The 20,488-nt window shown below is 40.9% G+C and overlaps 1 protein-coding gene across 7 annotated transcripts in view; it reads left to right on the top strand.

Annotated features, from left to right (window-relative positions):
* MAST4 (microtubule associated serine/threonine kinase family member 4) overlaps nt 1–18,403 on the top strand; it is a 272,976-nt gene extending 254,573 nt beyond the window's left edge. For all 7 annotated transcript variants that reach the window (XM_057405475.1, XM_057405474.1, XM_057405476.1 and 4 more), the window contains 8 exons: nt 512–639; nt 742–974; nt 2,702–2,902; nt 5,749–5,978; nt 8,345–8,467; nt 10,282–10,418; nt 11,093–11,271; nt 12,094–18,403. In XM_057405475.1, the coding sequence (XP_057261458.1) occupies nt 512–639; nt 742–974; nt 2,702–2,902; nt 5,749–5,978; nt 8,345–8,467; nt 10,282–10,418; nt 11,093–11,271; nt 12,094–15,962 (5,100 nt within the window). In that variant the 3' untranslated portion in view covers nt 15,963–18,403. The remainder of the gene's footprint in view (nt 1–511; nt 640–741; nt 975–2,701; nt 2,903–5,748; nt 5,979–8,344; nt 8,468–10,281; nt 10,419–11,092; nt 11,272–12,093) is intronic.
* Nucleotides 18,404–20,488: the final 2,085 nt, after the last annotated feature.

The raw sequence follows: 20,488 nt of genomic DNA, 5'->3' as shown, positions 1-20,488 counted from the left end.
TTATTTGCTCTAAATCCTTTAGCCAAGTAATTTTTTCTTAACTTCAAAGTCAATTCAGATTAATCTTGCAGTTTTCCACACCTGACTAGTAAATACAAAGTATCTTAGGGTTAAGGTTTTTTTTACCTTGATTTGTTTTATGGTTGTGAATTAATCAAAGATGTGCGTTATCCTGGGTCTTAGAGACCCCAAGGCTATGGATTTTGTTTGTACTCTCTTGGTTCACACAGTGAAATGACGAGAAGGCTTATAAATCTCTAATGAGAATAGATATTATTCATGATCCTGTACATGAGGAGGAAGAAAGCAAAATAGGGGGCATTTTAAGAGTACAAACTTCGGAATTTTAAAAGGCGCAAGAAGCTTGAAGTTTGCACTCTGAAATACTGTGTAAGCATTTAGAATCACAAAACTGTTGAAATGTGCTTTCCTGCATATCTTTTTCTGTCAAATACATCAGCAATGACTTGGGGTTTTTGTTCATTTGTTGTTTTTTTTTTGTCTGCAATAGGTTTTTAGTAGCATAGATCGAGTTGCTCAAACGCAAGGTGAAGAAAAGGAAGATGCAGGAGACAAAGCAAAAAGTGTGACATTGCCTTCTGTGGAATCTTTAAGCTGGAGTTCAGAATATTCTGAAATGTAAGTAGAAGGAGATGCTGGAAGTGGTCCATGTCCTGCTTGCCAGGTGACAGGCCTCCTTATCTCAATAACTGCATGAATGTTTGTTTATTTTTAATGCAGACAACAAATATCTGCATCCATCTCCTCTGACACCGAGAGTAGCAGGCAGCATTGCAGCTCTGGTTTGCTTCCAAAGTTGGCCATATCAGCTGAAGGAGAACAGGGTGATTCTGCTGGCTTAGTAGGACCCCGGGAGGAACACGAAAAGCCTGTATTTGCAAGTGAGGAAGTAGTGCAAGATGAACCTGAAGTAACCACTCCAGCAAGCACGATCAGCAGCTCCACGCTGTCAGGTAATCCACAATGGGTCTCTTTTGACATTAGAAACAATTATGGGCCGTCTTTGTTTAGGAGTAACATTCATGGATTTAAAGTCAGGTATTTCAGAACTGCTTTAAAAAATAGCCATCCTAAGAGGGGTCTGGTTTGGGCTCTAGGCTCAAGCTAATAAAATCTTGTGAAAACATGTATGAAATTTTCAACATTTTTGGAAACACCAACATATGGAGTTACCCCACAGAGTCTGGAGGGCTTCTCAGCAAGTGAATAAGTGACTTGACCACTGAGCCTTTGCAGGATCCTTCTGTGGTGAAAAGGAGTCTTAAATCCATTGAGCACTTAAAGCACTATTTTTATATTTCCTCTCTGAAGTTGGTGTTCCTGGTTTGTTTTTTTTTTTTAGCATTCTGCAGTGGACCTGTATTACTGTTCTCCATGCTACACCATTGTGTGGTTTTTATTAAGACATCTTGATGGCACACACTTTTCACAATTGGTAGGATTGTCTTTGACTTGTGGAAGTCGTTTTTGTCATTAGGAGTCAAAAAAGGAAGTGTTGTAAACCATTCCTTCCTTCTTTATTTGCTCTGTGCATCCCCCTCCCAGCTGAAGTATTTGTGTGTGTTTCGGTAGGCTCCAGGGCCCTACCTTCTTGCTTCATTTATTCTTTTGGACAAGAGCTTTGTATAACTATTTGAAACTCCTGATACTTAACACAGATCTAGACCTGTATCAGTTTCATTATTGTCCATAAATAGATTCCAGTTACCTTCTCTACACATTTACCTGTCTTCAGCTTACTTTTCTTTTGTATCTCACTGAGTGTTCTCAAGATAGCCCTTTCTATTCCCATACTCCTGCTTTCCCTTGTAGTTTTCATTTTCCTTCCCCTTCCTCCTCTCCATTTCTGGAAAGATAAATTTCCTCATGCTCACCCAGCTATGCAGCCATTTCCATCTCTTTCTCTTGGCGAAAACCTTGACTGTGCTGTCAGGTCTTGCTCACTGCATGTGTTACAGCATTGGCCTTAGCATAGCAGTCACAGTGATAACATAAAGTGGTCCACTTGTGTTACTCTTAAGAATAATTTCTTTTTTTTCTGGTCCATTTGCAATGTGACATTCAGTGACCTTAAACTAATACTAGGAATTTCTATGCTGTGTCTTTGAGTAGGCAATCTACCCTTGGTGTGTTAGCTTTTATGTTTTTTTTTCATTGTTTGAAACATTGCTGTTGTTCCTCCATTCAGTGTCATTGAAGTTCGTTACCTATGATAGACTAATACCAACGTAGTTGTAATGCTGAGTTTAGTGGTGCCAGGTATCTTTCTGCTTTGTGGTAGAAAACCACCGAAAGAATAAAAGCAAATAATAATAATTAAAAATAAAATTATGCTCAGTGTTTTAATGATTTTTGGAAGACTTGTGAAGCTGATAGCAATTTATGCAGGATTAGGGCCTTTCATTTACTTCAGGGGGAATTCACGTGGAAGATAGATGTTGGTGAGTGCTGCATATAGAAATACCAAACTTGCTTCATTTTTCGTCAGTGGCTGCAAAAAAGTGTTGCTTCAATTCATTTTGTTAACATTTATTCATTCTTGAGTGCAGAAAAATTACTCAGATTTCTGTAATGTTGTTTTATGAACTTGAAAGAAAAAATCCTTTGTCACAGTTGTACCATTTCTCCTCCCTGACCCCCGGTTTTCCCTCAACGTGTTTGTCCTTTCTTCTTTGTACAGTTGGCAGTTTTTCAGAGCACTTAGATCAGATAAATGGAAGAACTGAGAGTGTGGACAGTAGAGATAACTCCTCAAAGCCACCCAGTGAAGTTGCATCTCACGTGGCTCGCCAGCGATTAGAAAGCACAGAGAAAAAGAAGATCTCTGGAAAAGTCACAAAGTCCCTTTCTGCGAGTGCTTTGTCCCTCATGATCCCAGGAGGTAGAGATAAATCTTTTTTGTCTGAATTGTTACGTTTCTAATGGTGTATGACATAAATGCAAAGTTTTGGAGAGGCCAGAATGAATTGTGTCACTTTATTTCTCTTGTTCACATGTGTTACTAGGATGGTACAGTCTTGTCAGTGAGTTACAGTGGTCACATTACAGCTGAAGCACCTTCTTTGACAGGCAGAAATACAGCTTATTGTGACTGCTTTGTGTTCAAACGTGTACGTGCACAGCAGGATGCAAGATTCAGTCTTTGGCCCATCGTACAGTAGGGATGTAGCTTAAGTTCTAAGTAGTTAGCTGTATAGAGCTGCAAGAATAGCAGTTTGTTACAGCAGCACTTTCAGCCTTAGTAGGTCTTCCTCTTCTCCCATAAGGAAAGGTGAAAGCCAGAAAGATTAGCTGTCACAAGAGCATGATACAGACACAGGTAGTTACACAGCTAAGAAACACTCCAGAGTTAGTCATCAGTTTGTATTCTAGTAGTTCTTTCACCTTTCCTTATGGGAAAGTTGTCAAGCAAGAATCACTAAATTCAGAGATCATACATACCGAGTTACTTCCTTTCAGTTACTGAGTTACTTTCTTTCAGTTTAATCTCAGCATTGTTCTATAAAATACAAACTTAGCTTTAGTTACACCTAAAATGTTGTCATCATATCTGTATTAACCAAAATCTTATACATTAGCTATACCTGCTGTCCAAAAAAAACTACCTTATTCATATTTATCCATGAAGTAAACTACAGCAACAGACAGCCAGTATTCCTGACTTGAGTCATATAGCGGAGAGTCACAGGGCATATCCCAGGCACAGTAGAAGGCAGAGTGTGGGGGATCTGGGTATTAAAGCTCTTAAATGAGACAAAACTGGGGGGGGGGGGGGGGGGGGTTAGTCAAAGATGAAGGCACATAGTAGCAGATCAAGGTCTTTGGGCGTGAGCTGCAGAGGTGTGGCACCAACATTTGCTGGCTGTTGTCCCTGAGATCACTCCTTAGAGTAGGCCTTGTTGACCATTTCACATTGGGTACAGTCTTTAGCTCTGGAGGAAACCACCTCATCTGGACAGCACCACATGGAACCAGTTTCATGGAGCTGGCTGGTGGCAGAGCCATAGGTGGAGTGAGAAGGCAAGGCCACTCTTGCTGAGCTCCCAGAAGCTGTGCCTGCAGCCAGCACCTAAGCAGCCAAATTTACAACCAGCTTTGGTACCTCACCCTTGTGCTGCAGCCATTTTCAAGGATGTTTTTTCACCTGGCTGAATACTGCTGGAACACTGGCTCCAGAGGACTAAACTGGAATGGGTGACCTTTGTGTGGGGCAGGCGAGGCAGGTGAGCTTGGTTGAAGTGTGTTTCATGTTGTGAGTGCCATCAGTGGTGGAAGGACAGGCTGCATTGATGGGCTGTGGCCAGTGATATGAGATTCAACAAGGCAAAGTGCCAGAAGTGTCAGGTCCTGGGTTTAGACTACAACAACCCCATGCAACACTACAGGCTTGGGGAAGAGTGTCTGGAAAGCTGCTCTGTGGAAAAGGACCTGGGGGTGCTGATTGATGGAGCTGAGCATCAGCCAGCTTGTGTCCAGGCAGCCAAGAAGGCCAACAGCATCCTGGCCTGTATCAGCAGCAGTGTGGCCAACAGGGCCAGGGCAGTGATCATTACCCTGTACTGGGCGCTGGTGAGGCTGCACCTCGAATCCTGGGTTCAGTTCTGGGCCCCTCACTACAGGAGAGACATTGAGGAGCTGGAGTGGGTCCAGAGCAGACCAACAGAGTTGGTGAGGGACCTGGAACACAAGTGGAATGAGGAACGGCTGAGGGACCTATGGGTGTTTTGTCTGGAGAAGAGAAGGCTCAGGGGTGACCTTACTGCTCTCTACAACTACCTGAAAGTTTCAAGATCTGAAACAAGCTAGAAGGTGACAGTGACAGCTGCCCTTGGGGCTTGGCTGTTCTGTGGGATTTCAGTATTAGCCTAGTGATACTTATCTCTGGGAAACTCCAGTGACTCGAATTCAGGGAGTAGTGCTTCCGCTGTCAAAGCGTATCTGCCCTCATATGACATGGCTTGGCATGGAACACCAAACCTGGGTTGCATTCCTTTGCAGAGCTGTCACCCTCTTACAGTCACCAGAGTATGTTTTATGCTGCTGCAGTTGTGTTTACATTTGCGCAATAATGAGCACATAGTGACTCAAAACAGTGAAATAAAATGAAGCTGTAACTGGTACTGTTGCAAGAAATTCTTGTGCTCGGACATGGTGTAGCAGAATGTAGAAGTGGGGCCTTGTTATAAACACTGAGTTACTGTCCTATATACCAGTATGTGGTTTAATTACATTAGTCTTTATCCATATGTATATATAACGGAAACAAAATAAAACCCCAAACCAACACAAACCAAACAACCCCAAATTCAAACTAGTGCTTTATTTATCATTGCTGGATGATTTGGGGATGGTTTTGGGTGTACTCTTCAAATAATATCTGCTACCAAACTCGGGTTTGTTTTTTTTTTTTAAATGAGTATTTGTTAGGAAGAGGCTGGAATTGTTCTTTGAAAGTTTGCAATGAATGTATTTCCTTTCTAAAAGGAAACACATGTAACAAGGCAACCCTTGCATTAAAAAATTCACTTTACACTACAGGGGAAGAAGTTCTAAGATCTGACTGTTGGTTAAACAGGTAGGATAAACACTGATGGAGGAGGAGAGTATTCAAAGACAGTGATAAATTTTGACATAAAAATGTCGTAAAATTAAGCACGTTCCCTGTTCTTTGTCTGTACTTGTGTGTGCTCAGAATGTGCTTTAAATAGTCAGATTTTTTTTTTCCAGATATGTTTGGTGTTTCTCCTTTGGGAAGTCCTATGTCCCCTCATTCCCTATCATCTGATCCTTCATCCTCCCGAGATTCATCTCCCAGCCGCGATTCATCGATTGCTGCTCCAAGTCCTCATCAACCAATAGTAATTCACAGTTCAGGAAAAAAGTATGGCTTCACCATCCGAGCAATCAGGGTTTACGTGGGTGACAGCGATATCTACACTGTACATCATATTGTTTGGGTAAGATAATATATTTTTTGCCTATATTCAGCCACAGAAAATGGTAATGATGAGTTTTCTGTTGAATTTTATACCTGTGATATCTGTTTGTTGACTGTTGCTGTGTAAATCATGATGTTGTGTCAAATGAAATATGTGCCTGTACACAAGGCTGGTGTTGACTGTAGGGACAACGCAAGCTGCTACATATGATGCCCTTCCACATGGTTCTGCACTTTTCCTTTTGGAAAGTTTGGCAGGTGTGAATAGCCATGTGTAAGTTAAAAGTGCTGTGGCTTAGAAATCCAAAGGGTTGGTGCAGCCCCTCTTTGTTTGAGGGCAGTATCTGCACAGCCAGGGGATGGTAAACAGAAATAGTTGAAATACACAAGGAGTCTGTTAAACTGCATCAGTTAAGGGATTAATGAAATCAATGGTATTTTACTAGACACAAGTAGGCTGATCTCAAGCACTGGCTTTCTTTTGTGTAGAAATGTATAAATCACTTGAAATTGTGCATACTTCTGAGTGCTAGGCATAGGAAAAAGACTTGACTGTCTTGAATAAATCCTGTATTTTTCATTCTTTCTTCACAACTAATTTCAAGTGGGAGACAGTCTAAAGGAAAAGACAGAAGTTCTTTCATTGGTTTTCAACCTCCTTAATTGTAAAATAAATACATATTTGTGTAAATATCTGCATTTTTTATTTTATAATTGAGGTTGATAACATCGTGTATTTTATATCATTTATATATTTGTCCTGGGTTCAGCAGTAGCAGTCATGTTTGTTTTTTTTTTCCTTTGTGCTAGCTGGTGCAGTGCTGTGTTTTGACTTCCAGCCTGAGAACAGTGTTGGTGAAGTCGATGTTTTCAGTTGTTGCTAAGTGATGTTTACCCTGACCAAGGACTTTGTGAGGCTCATGCTCTGCCAGGGAGGAGGGGAAGCTGTGAGGAAGCAGAGATGGGGCGCCTGACCCGGGCTAGCCGGGGAGGTATTCCATACCACAGCACGTCATGCCCGGGGTGGGGGGTGACTGGGAGTTACCTGGAAGGACACGGGGCTTCCGGGTGGAACTCGTCTTCTTGGCCGGTGGTATCGTATTCTCTTCCCTTGTTATTTTCCCTTATCATTGTTGTAGTTGATAGTTGCGGTGGTGATTTGTGTACATTGGTTGCTGGACTGTTCTTGTCTCAACCCGTGGGAGTTGCACTCTTTCGATCCTCCTCCCCGTTCCTCCGGGAGTGGGGGAGAACCCCGGTGGGGGGGGGTGGGGGGACACGGACCTCGATTGTTGTCAGCTCGGCACCACTCACTGGGAGTGAGTGAACAAGTTACCTGACTGGGTTTAAACCATGACAATATTATACATGCATAAATATTGTGTGCGTGTATAAAATATTTAAAATACCTTAAGTAATTTTGAAAAGTTGATTACCACAAATATCAAAAGCTTTGAAGTTTTGTACAGTGCTTTGTTTTAAGTATGTGTTGTAGATTTTGAAGTAGCAATACTACTGATGTGGTAGTGTATTACTCATTTTTCATTCATGTTGTTTACCTCTCAGGCTTATTAACCCATCAAGAACATTGAATATAGAGGAAGGGGTACATTTGATAATGGAATAAATATAAAAATTGGTTTTCTTGCCACTGGTATAGCATCACCATTAGTGAAAGGAAGAGAATAAAACGGTACACTGCAGGAAAAGTGAAACCTTGGCTTTTTTCAAGACACTGTAGATTTCTTGGGATTAGTTCAATAAGGATTGTAAGCTTCAGTGGTGGCTGCATGCCTTAAAATTCTTCAATTACAATGAATTATTTAACCCTTCTTCAGAATAATTTGAAATTCAGTTTGTTTTGGTCTGTCATCCCTTTTATGATGTACTATTTCCTCTAATGGGCAGCCTGGTGAATTTGAACCAAATGAAAGCAATCCTTAACTGTATGGTAGAGTTAATTTTTATCATGATTAGGGTATTTCATATGACTACTTTGTTAATTACATCAGTGTTTCTCAGTGTCACATGCTAAAAATCTTGATTCAGTTATGACATTTTGCCACGGGGAGTGAATCACTCCTCTGTCATGCATAAAAACTGCCCTGCTATACAGATCTTCCATAATAACAGTGGCAACAAGCAGCATTTCAGTGAGCTTTGAAACACCCCATATAAGTATAAAGTTTGCTTAGAGTAGTTGATGGTGAAATGGCTGGTCTGATTTTTTTTTTTTTTTTATTCCTTTATATAACTTAATATCTATAAGTGTTCTTTACTACTGACTGATGTAGAAGGATTTCAGTAAACAAAGCCTGATCTTTAATATAGAAAGGTTAAACAGGGGTCCATTTTGTGTATATTCTCTTCATCTCTAATTTCCAGAATGTGGAAGAAGGAGGTGCGGCTTACCAAGCAGGTTTAAAAGCTGGAGACCTGATAACTCATATCAATGAAGAGCCAGTGCATGGTCTTGTTCATACAGAAGTCATTGAATTGTTGATAAAGGTAACTATTGAACTACTGGGATACAAAAGTGCTTGCTGTTTTGACAGCAAGCACTGACAGCAAAAGGGGTTGTGGGGTTATGTTGATTTCCTTCAGAGATCAGTTACTGGATTTTGTAGTTGTTCACATATAAGCTCTAAGGTACTATAGCAAGCGCAGCTCTGGAGAAAGGTCAGTGACTTCATATATCCTGCTGTGATTTGAGTTTTTATGCAACAAACTGGCACTGCTACTGAAATAGCTTAAGTACTTTTGAGGCAGTGACACAAAGAGATATCCCTGTCTCTCAAAAAACTTATCATTTTCAAGCACTTTTTTTAATTCCTCCATCTTCACTAAGTAATTCAGGCTTTTGAAGATGAAGCTAATTCTTGTTTTCTCCTTTTAAAGTGAAATCAGTGAGGAAAAGTGATAACAAAGAATATGAAATATTTTTTGCCTACTGTACGTGAACTTGCTTTCATAATCTTAAGGCCCAGAAGGTTTTTGTCTTGTATATGGCCAGAGATGTCCAACAAGAGCTGCTTTGCTTAACGGAGTTCTGATCCTACAGTTGGATTTTTATGAATAATCCATCATATTTGTCTCCTGTGGAGTTTTCCTGGATCTATCCTATTAGAAAATGATGGGTTTTCCTTAAAAACTAACAAACCCCCAACTTTTTAAATGAATAATAGTGTCTTCGCTTTTCACTATAGTTCATTGTATTGCAGATTTTGTGAACTCTTTCAAGCATAGACGAACATAGGTCAGAATTATTTTAGACAGCTGTATATTTATTTCCTATACTGTTAACAATTTATGGTTACATGCAGAGCTTTGCCTGTGAAGGAAGCTGCTTGATAATGACAGAAGATTGGAAAGCAGTGAAGTAATGGGGAAATAAGAATAGCTGAGGAAAGATGCAAAATACAGTTTTCCTTAAGTCTTTTATTTTCCTTCTCTGAAACCAGGAAAAACTTCCAAGTTTTCCAATTTTATAAGAGAAGTGTAAGAGAAAATTCTGTAATTTTAGGCAGTTGGGTGTGCACTTGTTTTCTGTGTCAGATAGAGAAAAAAAGAAACGTAACAACCCTGTGCAGTACTTGCAAGAGTAAACTCAAATTGAGAAATGGTTGAATGTGCTGTATCATAAATTAATTTGGGCTATTGGAATTACTTTGAAAAGAAGTTCACTGTTGCGAAATACAGTGGTGGGTGGGATGTATGGATTTCTAAAACATAATATGGGCATTTCCAGTTTGTTTTATTGAGTCATCTGTTCATGAAAATGGTCCTAAAAAGCTTATTTATATTTATTATCTCTTTTGAATCATAGAATGGTTAGGGTTGGAAAGGACCTTAAGATCATCTAGTTCCAACCCCCCTAAGATAAAAGAATTGTTTGGGATTGATATTGTCAAGTTCTCCATCATCATTGTAACAGTTGGTATTCTGAGGCATGAATGGCAAGTGAATGGACCACTGGGCAGTTACAGCTGTTCTTTGTGGCAAGCTTTCTGTAGATGCTTTCAGCTTTAAAAACTGCAGTCTTACTCTTCTCCTGTATAGCTACAATTACTGGAATTTCTTCTTGTCCTGAAGCTGGAATGGAGGAAGTTGAGGAGATTTGCAAAATTTAAGAGTTGTCCAGCCATCATTTATCTGATGTAAATTGAACTGGCAATGTCTGTACACGGCTACTTCGTACACTAACAGCTCTTAACTTTGATGGAGTCCTTTCTCATTGCATTCACTTTGGTGGTGTAGCTTCAATTTAAGGCAAAGTCGTCCTGTATTACTCACACTTAAAGGTTCCTCCTCCATTTTGGCAGAGTGGTAACAGAGTCTCAGTAATGACAACCCCTTTTGAAAATACTTCAATCAAGACAGGGCCTGCCAGGCGAAACAGCTGCAGGAGCCGAATGGTCAGGCGCAGTAAGAAAACCAAGAAGAAAGAATGTTTGGAAAGGTGAGTAGTGCCTTTGTCTTACATTTACATGCGTGTATATATACATAACAATTAATATAAAGTGTGAAGTTAATAGAGTTCTCTCCCTTGTCTTCTCCATCCTTTTACTTTCTTCTGTGAGATCCTATGGTTGTAACATGCCCTTCCGATTCTATTTTGCCTAAGTTAGGTCTGTTAAAATAACCAAAAAAAATTTTGTGTGGCATACCCATAGCTAAGAGGAAGAAAGTGAATAACTGAGATTGCATCTTAATTTGATTTATCTTTTTGTACTTGTTCTGTTAAACTTCCCAGTGCTAAGTGTATGGGCATTTTTAGTTTGATGATACACATCACTAGTAGTTTCTACATATTTCTTCAGTTTTGGTGGGGTCCTTAAATTAAGAAAATTAAGATTTATACTCATAAGGAGCTAGCTATTCTTCTGAAATACAGTGAGTGAATTTTAGTACAGATTTAGTTACAATATCAGTCCCAGCTATTGGCAAATCAGGGTATATGCTAAACATCATTCTCTACACTGTGGTCATTTGTTCTCATGTAAGCATAGATTTGATAGTTGCTTTTCTGGTGTAATGGGAGGAGAAGCAATGTCGGTTTTTAAGAGTTTTGCCTGGCGTAATAGTATCTTCTGTGTGCATCTTCTGATTAATGCCATGTTTTTCTCATACCAGGAGAAGATCTCTCTTTAAAAAGCTGGCCAAGCAACCCTCTCCTCTTCTTCACACCAGCAGAAGTTTCTCCTGCCTGAACAGATCGCTTTCGTCAGGGGAGAGCTTGCCTGGATCCCCAACCCACAGTTTATCTCCTAGGTCACCAACCCCAAGCTGCCGCTCTACTGACTTTCCATCTGGTGAGTGTGAAGGACTGGAGGGCAGAAGAGGATGTGAAGTGTATTCTACTTGTGAGCCTCCCAGACCTGTTAAATACTCTTGTAAGAGTAGTCAGTTCTGACAAGCATAATCATTAAACAGATGGTTTCTGTGTGGAAAAGGGTAAATGATTCCTGATGCAAAATCAAAGGTCTTTTCATTATATAGTAGCACCTAAAAGGCTTCTAACTTTGTCCTTGAGTTTAAATCCAAGTCCAGTGCTGTAAGTTGAGTAATAAACAGTTTGAGATCTGGGTAAAAGGTAGACTCTTGCCTAGGAGAGGCTGATTGATAAAAGAATGAAACTAAGGAAAAAGTTGCTATATAATGGAACTAGCACGGGCTCAGATTGCAGATTTATTGCTGAAAAGGTAGGCTGGGTTCTGAAATATGCAATTTTTCTGGCTCCTAAAAGTCTGCTTCTTCTTTGTGTTTTAATTCTGACATTATTTTAGTGTGTACTAAATTTAACTGCTGTTGTATGATCCTTTGACAAACGTAAATTATTTGGAAAGTCTTGATCATTGCTTTGAAGTGGCAGAAAACAGTAACTGTTCTATTTAAATAATGAGAAGTGGTAATTTGAAAGGGATGAGGAACAAAGGAGGAAAGAGACAAATAGCAATGTAATTGGATTGATAAGGGTTTTACAGTCCAGTCACGCAAAACCTTCCAGATTTTGCAACATTGTGAGAGCAAATGGCACATAAGCATTTTGAACTGGTGCAAGTTCTGTCTCTCACTGAGCATTTAGACAAGATTCATAGATCTTGCTAATCTTTGTTTGTTTCTTCTTTCTGTAGGTACTAACTCTTCCCAGAGTAGCTCCCCTAGCTCAAGTGCTCCCAATTCTCCAGCTGGTTCAGGGCACATAAGACCCAGCACTCTTCATGGCTTGGGTCCAAAGCTTGGTGGGCAAAGATACAGATCGGGAAGACGCAAATCAGCTGGCAGCATTCCTCTCTCTCCTCTTGCACGGACACCTTCTCCAACACCCCAGCCAACATCCCCTCAGCGATCTCCATCACCATTGCTAGGACATTCAATTGGAAACACAAAAATAGCTCAATCTTTTCCTAGCAAAATGCACTCTCCTCCAACTATTGTAAGGCATATTGTTAGGCCAAAGAGTGCAGAACCACCAAGATCTCCCCTGTTAAAGAGAGTCCAGTCTGAAGAGAAACTTGCTCCCTCTTATGGCAGTGATAAGAAACACTTATGTTCACGGAAACACAGTCTGGAAGTCACCCAGGAAGAAGTGAATAGAGAAATGTCCCAGAGGGAGGTAACTCTTCAGAGCTTAGAGGAGAATGTATGTGATGTGCCATCACTCACACGAGTCAGGCCTGCAGAGCAGGGCTGCTTGAAACGACCCATCTCCCGAAAATTAGGTAGGCAAGAATCCATTGATGAGCTAGACAGAGAGAAGTTGAAGGTCAAGATAGTTATGAAAAAACAAGATTTTGCTGAAAAATCAAGTGCTGCTGTACATGAATGTGGCAGTGAACCAGAAAATCCCAATACCTTAAGACTGGAAGAAAGAGACAAAAAAACATTCCAGAAGGTTTTAGAAAGATCAAATCAGTTTGAAACAAAAATTGTAGCTTTGGAGACCCAGTCAGCTGGTGGCATACTCAAAGACACCCTTCAAAAGAATGCAAACTTGAGATCAAATGATGGTGTTGCTTTAGATGCGCACATGCTGTGTCATGGGCCTTTGCCTGATGAGCTGGGTTCTATTTCTTATGACTTAAAAAGAATTTCCCCTCCGTGTACACTGCAAGATGTTCTGCCTCAGTCCACTGACAGGGTGCTAAATGGAAAGGGAGAAAACACAGATAAAAATGTACCCACAAAAGAATTCGTCAAACTTGAAAGATTAGATGGTAAACTTGTAAATATTGATTATCGTAGAAAGAAAGTGTCCATTGAAGAAAAAGATGACAGTGTCTGTCCCATACTAAAACCTAAATTGACATCAAATGTTCTTGAATGCCTTCAGCTTAATACAGGAATACCCATAAACGTACAGCAGGATTCCACTGCAGTTGCTGATGGTAGAGCTTTTATTGGAAGTGCACATGCTGCTCAGATTAACTCAGTTTCTTTTGTTCCTCTCAAGACCTTGAATGGCCGAGCAGACATGAATGTGGAAAAGTCAGCCCTTATTTCCAGTGAGACTCCTGTCAGAAAAAGTCCCTCAGAATATAAACTTGATCCGAGGTCTGTTTCCTGTTTGAAGCCAATAGAAGGCACACTAGACATTGCCTTACTTTCTGGGCCACAGGCTTTGAAGACTGAACTGCCTTTGTGCATTCTGCCAGAAGGACAGAGCACCAGCAGTGATGGGGGATCTCCTAAACCCCCAGCACCACAAGGGAATGGTGGGAAGGCAGGACTGGCCTGTCAGAAAGAGCAGTTGTTAAGCTATTCAAAATCTGGCAAAGTCAGTGTATCAGAGCCTCAGATTTTGCAAGCAAGCAAGAGTTCTCCAAATTTGCCACTCACCCCTGTGGCTGCAGAAGTGCTGACAGAGAAAAAGGTTTCTAGTCCAGCTGCTAAAGGCAGTATTTCTGTTACTGACACTGTTCAAAAGAAAGACATCTCCCCTTCAAAGCAGAAGGACAACTCAGCAGATGTGAAGTCATGTGTTACACAAAGTCAGAGCATTAAAACTACTCAAACATACTCCAAACTTTCTGCTGTCCAAAGCACTCCTGAAAAAGCTGGTGGAAAAGAGAAGCAAAAGGAGTTGCTGGCCAAACAGCCAGTGGCCCAGAGAAGTTGTGAGCCTATTTCTGCAACAGTGGAGGTGATCAGAGAGCCATCTCTGAAGGCGTCTGTCTCACATGTCCTGATAACGAGCTACTCGAAAAGCAGTGAAAAAAGTTGCTCTGATTTTGCCATTCCACCTCAGATGCAAGGAAAAATGCAGGCAGCTGGCCCCAAGGCCCAACCTAAGGATGGCAGAGAGTCACTGAAACAGCGAGGTACAGATGACAGCAGTGTTGCTGGTAGTTTCATGGAAGAGGCTATAAACAAGCAGAAAGTTCTCATTGAGTCTAAGAAAATTATTGCAGAGTCAAAGATTGAAGCTCTTCCATCCAAACGGCCTGTGCGACCCTCAATGGATGGTGGTCCGAAAAATGAAAAGTCTGCACCAGTTTCCTCTGTGCAGAAAGACAATGCCAAAGATTTAGGAACAAAAGATCAGGAACAGCTCACTGACGTAAGGCTTCATATTACTGAGAAAGAGCAGTCCAGCCAAGTTCCTCAGCAGCAGCTTAGCACTTCAAGGTCCCCGGCTGTGAGAGACGCTGTAAGCAGAAAATGTGCTGTAGATGTTCATGTAGGTATTCAAGAACACATGAAGCCTGCTGCCGCATATATGGAAAGCAGCAGTAATAAACACAGACCAGCCTCTGATACAAGTTCTTCTAAGGCTAAGTACTTGGATAAACAGACACTGTCACAAAAATCATTCACTCCAACCATAAAAGAAAAAGAAACTACTATTCAGGTGTCTACCAGCTCCCGGAAAGATGGGAAACATGCCAGTAAAAATATGCTAAATCCCCTTTCTTCTGTTTCAGGCTCTGTGGAAAAAATTACCACTAAACATGGGCAGGCTGAAAGGCCTGTGAGTTTGGAGCGTGGCTCAGTAGCCACCCTCCAGATGAGCAGCATCACTCCTGACACCAAACCCAAATCTTCTACTGTCGACCCCATATCAGCAGGCCCAGAGAGTTCTAAGCAGGTGCAGAGACAAGAACCAGGATGCTTGGGGGGATATGGTGATCAAAAGCAGCTTCACCTCAGTGAAAAACAAACCGTATCTCCAGAGTTTTCCACGGTGAAAGACCCTCCCTTACTGAGCAAACAGACAGACAGGAGTCCTTGTGCTGGAATGATCTCTTCAGACAAAAGACCTGAAGGAAAAATACGCACTGACGCACTTTATGTTCAGCTTGACAGTGGGAAAGTAGAGCCTACCCTTTGCCTCATGAGCTGCGATGCCAGAGAGAAAGGAGCAGAAAAAACAACTGCTAGTAGCAAAAACTCTCAAGAGTCAAAAGGGAAGGGACAAGTTAATCAAAAACAGCCAGAGAATGCAAACAAGCAGATCACAACGTCAGCTGCCAGTGGGCAGAGTTCTTGTCGTGTGGCTGCAACACCAGGAAAGCCGCTGACTCGTTCAGCAAATTTCTCTGAATGTAGACAAGAAGTCTCTATTTTGTCTTCAGCGAAGAGTGACGCATCTTCTACAAAGGTTAAAGCAGGTTCACCTGAGCTTCCTGCGGCCTGCAAGGAACTAAATAAGAAAGGCACCTCTTCCGCAGGGAGTGGTAAGGCAGAAATGACTAAAAGCATTTCACTGGTGGCCTTGCACAGTATTGCTGTTGTAGCAGAAGCCCACCACCCTGCTTCAAACCTTGGGGGAAAGCCTGGAAGTCAAGAAAAGTCTTCTTTTGTTAACACTGGGGATGTAAAGGGAAAAGACGCTGTTCAGACTCAGCAGTCTGCTTCAAGAAAACAGAATGTAGGTAAAGATCTGTCCAGATCAGCAACCGTACCTGACCGCCCTAACGCACTTTCTGACGACAAAGATTCAGCTCGGCAGCGGCGAGGAAAAGAGGCTCCACGGAGCAGTCCTCACAAAAAATCCTGTTAACTGTAAGACCTGGCCGGTGTGAATTCAAGACTTGCTGAACTAATGTCAATATATTAGACTGCCTTTAAACCAGCACTGTGTCTTGTCTTTGTTCTGCGAAGCTTTCATGTCACTGAAGAGCGAGAATAAGGGGATATGTAAAAACAGGACTCTTCTTTTTCTATTCTTTTTTTTTTCTTTTTTTTTTCGAAATGCCTTCCCAGTTGTAACCGGTAAAACTGTTACCATATAGTATTTGTACAAGAATACCTTCACAGCTGAGAGCTGTTGAAGAAAAGATCTCCTCTGTAAATACCTAGCAATGTGTTTGGGGTTTGAATGTAGCATATATACTTTGCTGCTGATTGCATTGTTTACTCTTCCCTTTTTTTAAGATAGTTGCTTTGCCACTTATTTGCCATGCTCAAATATAAAACCAAATTATTGAAACTCTGACCTCTGACCTGGCACGGACATGCACAAGCATTGGTCTGACTGGAAAACAAAAACAGGCCAAATTTTTACTTGCTAAAATCCTAGCTAGAGGTTAAAAAATCACTAGTAGAGAATAAATACAGTGACTTATTGTGAGTTTTTACATGTATTTTTAATAATCTAATTTTGATAGTACTGTACCTGGTTGACTGATTCACCAGGTGTAACACAAGACCTGACTGCACCTCCCTACTGCACAAAGCCTGTCTCTTAGAGCAAGTGTCATTTAAGCTGCAGGAGGACCACTTGGATATGAAGGCATCCCAGCCAGAGTTGTGTTCTCTGGTGAAATGGTGGTTCTCATCTTGTCTGTTGGGAGTGTATTTGGTGACCTTCACATCAAGGCTGAGACTGAAGCACTTGCTGTGTGCTTCATTTTTGCTGCAGTTCTCTCGAGTTCCCTGAGCTTTTTTTGAATTTAGACCCTTGCAGTGTGAGGCACAAGTATAAGCACATGACTTGCAGTACTAGTATGTTCATTCCTGGGTTAGTACATTTAGAGAACACATTATCATGGCATATAGGTCTGTGTAGTTAGCTTCATACAGTTTAGATTTTTTTCTGTTTTACAAGGTAAAAAGGAAAAACTGTTTTACTATCATCTTCAAAAATGTTCAGGACATCTGATACGTTTTAATACATAGCTGGGGCCTTATGTTCTAGACTTAACTTGCTATTTTTAGCAGGTGATTCTGGGTTTCACATTCATTTCTGAATGCATTGAGTAGCTCCATGCGTTTCATACAATAATCTTTTTATTTGTATGCAAAAAAAATACTGTAATTATAAAAGAAGCATTTTGTAACAAAGGAACCTGTTGGAGCTATTTGGTGCTAGAATGTGACTGTCTTTTTACTTTTGCTAAGCCTTATTTAAATTTTGTATACTGTGGAACATGTAGACTTTAATCATTTTAACATGGAGATATTTAGTTTATTTTGAGGGATGAAAGGTAAAATCTGAAAGAGAAGCACTACAAAGTGCCCTTGCAGATGCATGTTTTTTAATGATTGGGATCAGTAAAATGGTGGGTTTGCTTATGTCTGTTCTATGTGCCCACAGTAGAGCTAGGACCTTCCCGTTTTGTCAGGGCTTATGGATTGTCTTTCTGTCTCAAAAGCTAGAAAATTATTCCTAAAAGCACAGTGTAATCTTGACTTGGAGGTTTGTATGACAGCTGACAGTGTGCAGAATTGATTTCCCTCTGGTGAAAACTCTATTATACTGATTAGTTGGTTAGATTACAGCAAACCTCTCATGGAAAGATAATATCACAAACAAGTCCTTCTGATTTTTCATGTGGCACTAGTACATTCATACTGCCTTTGATGCATTCACAGAGGAGCTAGTGAACAATGGATAATGTTTCTTGGGCAGTTTTAAAGATAAAATGGTCTCAACATTTACAGTTCATCTGTGCTTTGGCAGTTACTACAAATAAATGCTAATGCACTTCAAAATAACATTTCTGCCTGGAAGGTATTTCTTAGTTTACAGTCTTACGTATTTTTTCAGCTATCCTTTTGTTTCCTTTAAAGTACATCTAGCTTTTTTGTTTACAGTAACCTTTCTGTATATTTTGTATAGCTCATCATCACTTCTGACAACTAAGTTCTTTGCATTTTGGAAGTGTAGCAGTGCTTAAGCTTGTGTTATGTAGTACCTGTTTGTTGGTGTTTACCTTACCAGTGAGCTGTTAGAGATCTTCCTGCCTGTGTTCTACTTGGTCAGTCTTTATGTGATTGTAGATCTGATGTGTTCTTTTGTAGACTTCCTGCTGTAGATTCCTCAGCCTACAAAAAAAAATACCAAGAAAAAAAAATTGTTAGGGTCTGTGCAATAAAGTGTTTGCAGTCTTATTTTCTTTAAGAAACTCCTTATGGATGTCATAATTGTTATATATTGAACACAATTATTTATACTTATGCGGTTGGATAACATTGAAATAAAAATTCAGCATGAAACGCTGTTACGTTAGCATTTCTCCTTGAACTGTTTTCATTCCTGTAACTTAGGGCACATCTCTGCTGTGCTTGGAGACAGACAGTTTTATATTCTTTCCTCTGGGGCCAGCTCAGTGCACGCCTTAAAGTACATGCTGCAAAGGATTTTACATGAGGAAATGCGGTTCAAGTATGCGGAGTATCTTGTCTCAGTGGCTGAAACTGCTGATGTGCTGTTCATAGGTAGTCACATGGCTATTCTGGATGGCATACCCTGACCAGTAAGTTAACAATGTCGGCAGGCTGTAATGTGACATTTAAATCTTTCCTCCATAATGTGTATCATCCATTACAATAGGAGCAGTGTCTATTAAAATACATACATATTCGCTATTCCATTGCTGGTAGCTCTGCATAGCTGCATGGCAGAGATTTAGTTTTGTTCACATTTTGCTATTGCATTGTTTTCTATGTGTTTTCCCCTGTACAGAACTCATGCAGTAGTGTTACAGCATTGCTTTTGGTGCTTTGCTCTCTATTTGAAAGCAGTAGGTGAGGGGAAGCTGCAGGTCACCCTCAAGCTTTCCAACCTGCTGCAACCTAGCAGAAGGCAGATAGTGTGTGAAACTGGTGCACTGCAAAGGGGTATGATGAGTCTAGGATGGGAGAGCAGCAATAGGAAAAGCAGCCCAGAGGATGTGAAATGACCAGAGTTAAGGACTGGCTGTGCCATCCCTGGCTGTGGACAGCAGCAAACACTTTTTGTCCAGGGAGGCATAGAAACCTGTGTGCCCTGAATGAGTCTCCATAGTGTTTGTGGCCAGGGGAAGGGGGTGGTGTAAGGGGTTTGGGTCGAGGAAGAATTCAGGAAAGAAAGTTTACTGGTACTGTCTGGCATGGCCTGTCATCCTCACATCTACTGTTGTAAGAAGAGATGGCACCTTGCCTGGAATGGGAATGGTCTGAAAGGGAAATGTGAGCACCCTTTTTCAGCACTGAACTCCCAGTATGCAGTGCTCCCTTAGACTCCGTATTTTTCTCTTACGTAGTTTGCAAGACTTAGCAAGGATGTCAAGCTTGGATTCAGATAGTAGCTCAGACAGAATAGATCATAGGACGTGAAGATACTGGAGAGTATACTAGATGCACAAACGGTCCAGTTCATGGCTTAGGATTTATTTTTTTTTCCGCTGACTATAGTATTTTGATTAGCCCTGACCAGCTCAAACTCCCAGACATTGGCCAAGGATGGGTTTGAATGACCTGAGGGTAGGAAGCGATGCTAGGTGTTGTGGTTCAAGCTGCAAAGAGTTGAGAGCATCAGGAAGAGTGGAGAAGGCTGTAGAGTAAGAAGACTTAATGTAGGTACGTTCTAGTACACAGTAAGCTCTTCAAAATGAAGGTGTGAATTAAATACAGGGGAAGAGGATGTTTGAGAGATCTGCTGGAGAAGGATGTCATCTGCTGCTGGGGGAGAATTTCCATAGTATTCGCCAGATGAGGAGGTGTGGTACGAGTGAGTGGTCGGGAAGGGATCTTGCCCGCTCTTTTTCCAGGTATGGGCAAGACCAGGGAATAAGAAAGTTCTTAAAAAGCGCATCATCAACATCAGGATTTTTGTTTTTTTTCAAGTCAACAGATTTAGAAATTGGCCTCTTCAACCATCCTGTCCAGAGTTAAGTTGTCTTTAAAAAATTGAATTACCTCTAACTGATAGTATCTTGTTTAAACTCAGTTGAGGAAGAAAGAACTTGGCTTTGAGTCTCGGTTTCTCCAATTGAAATAAAGGTAAGTGCTCTCTGACGTGTCTCATTAGCCAAGATCTGCTCATGTTTCTTCTGTGTGTAAGTACAGGTAACAAATTTTCCTTGGCAGTTTCATGTTGGACGGTGACTTCAGTGACATCTGCAGTTCAGGAGCCAGCATGGTGATGAGTTGAATCCTGTCAGACACCACTCACTTCAGGTGATTTCCTTGTTCTCTCTGTGTGCTGACTCCCCAGCTGTATCTGAAAATATCAGATATAAAAGGCTTGACTAGAAACCAAGGACTGTATCAGACCAGAGCTTGATGGGGTAAAAAAAATCTATGAAGAGATCTACTGTCTCT

Source organism: Pezoporus wallicus, unplaced genomic scaffold (assembly GCF_028554395.1).
Source record: "Pezoporus wallicus isolate ANWC-B61680 ecotype Strahan unplaced genomic scaffold, APGP_CSIRO_Pwel_v1 scaffold_2696, whole genome shotgun sequence".
Lineage (NCBI taxonomy): Eukaryota > Metazoa > Chordata > Aves > Psittaciformes > Psittacidae > Pezoporus > Pezoporus wallicus.
Note: the sequence above shows the minus strand (reverse complement) of the source record. Positions and strands in the feature narration are given on the sequence as shown.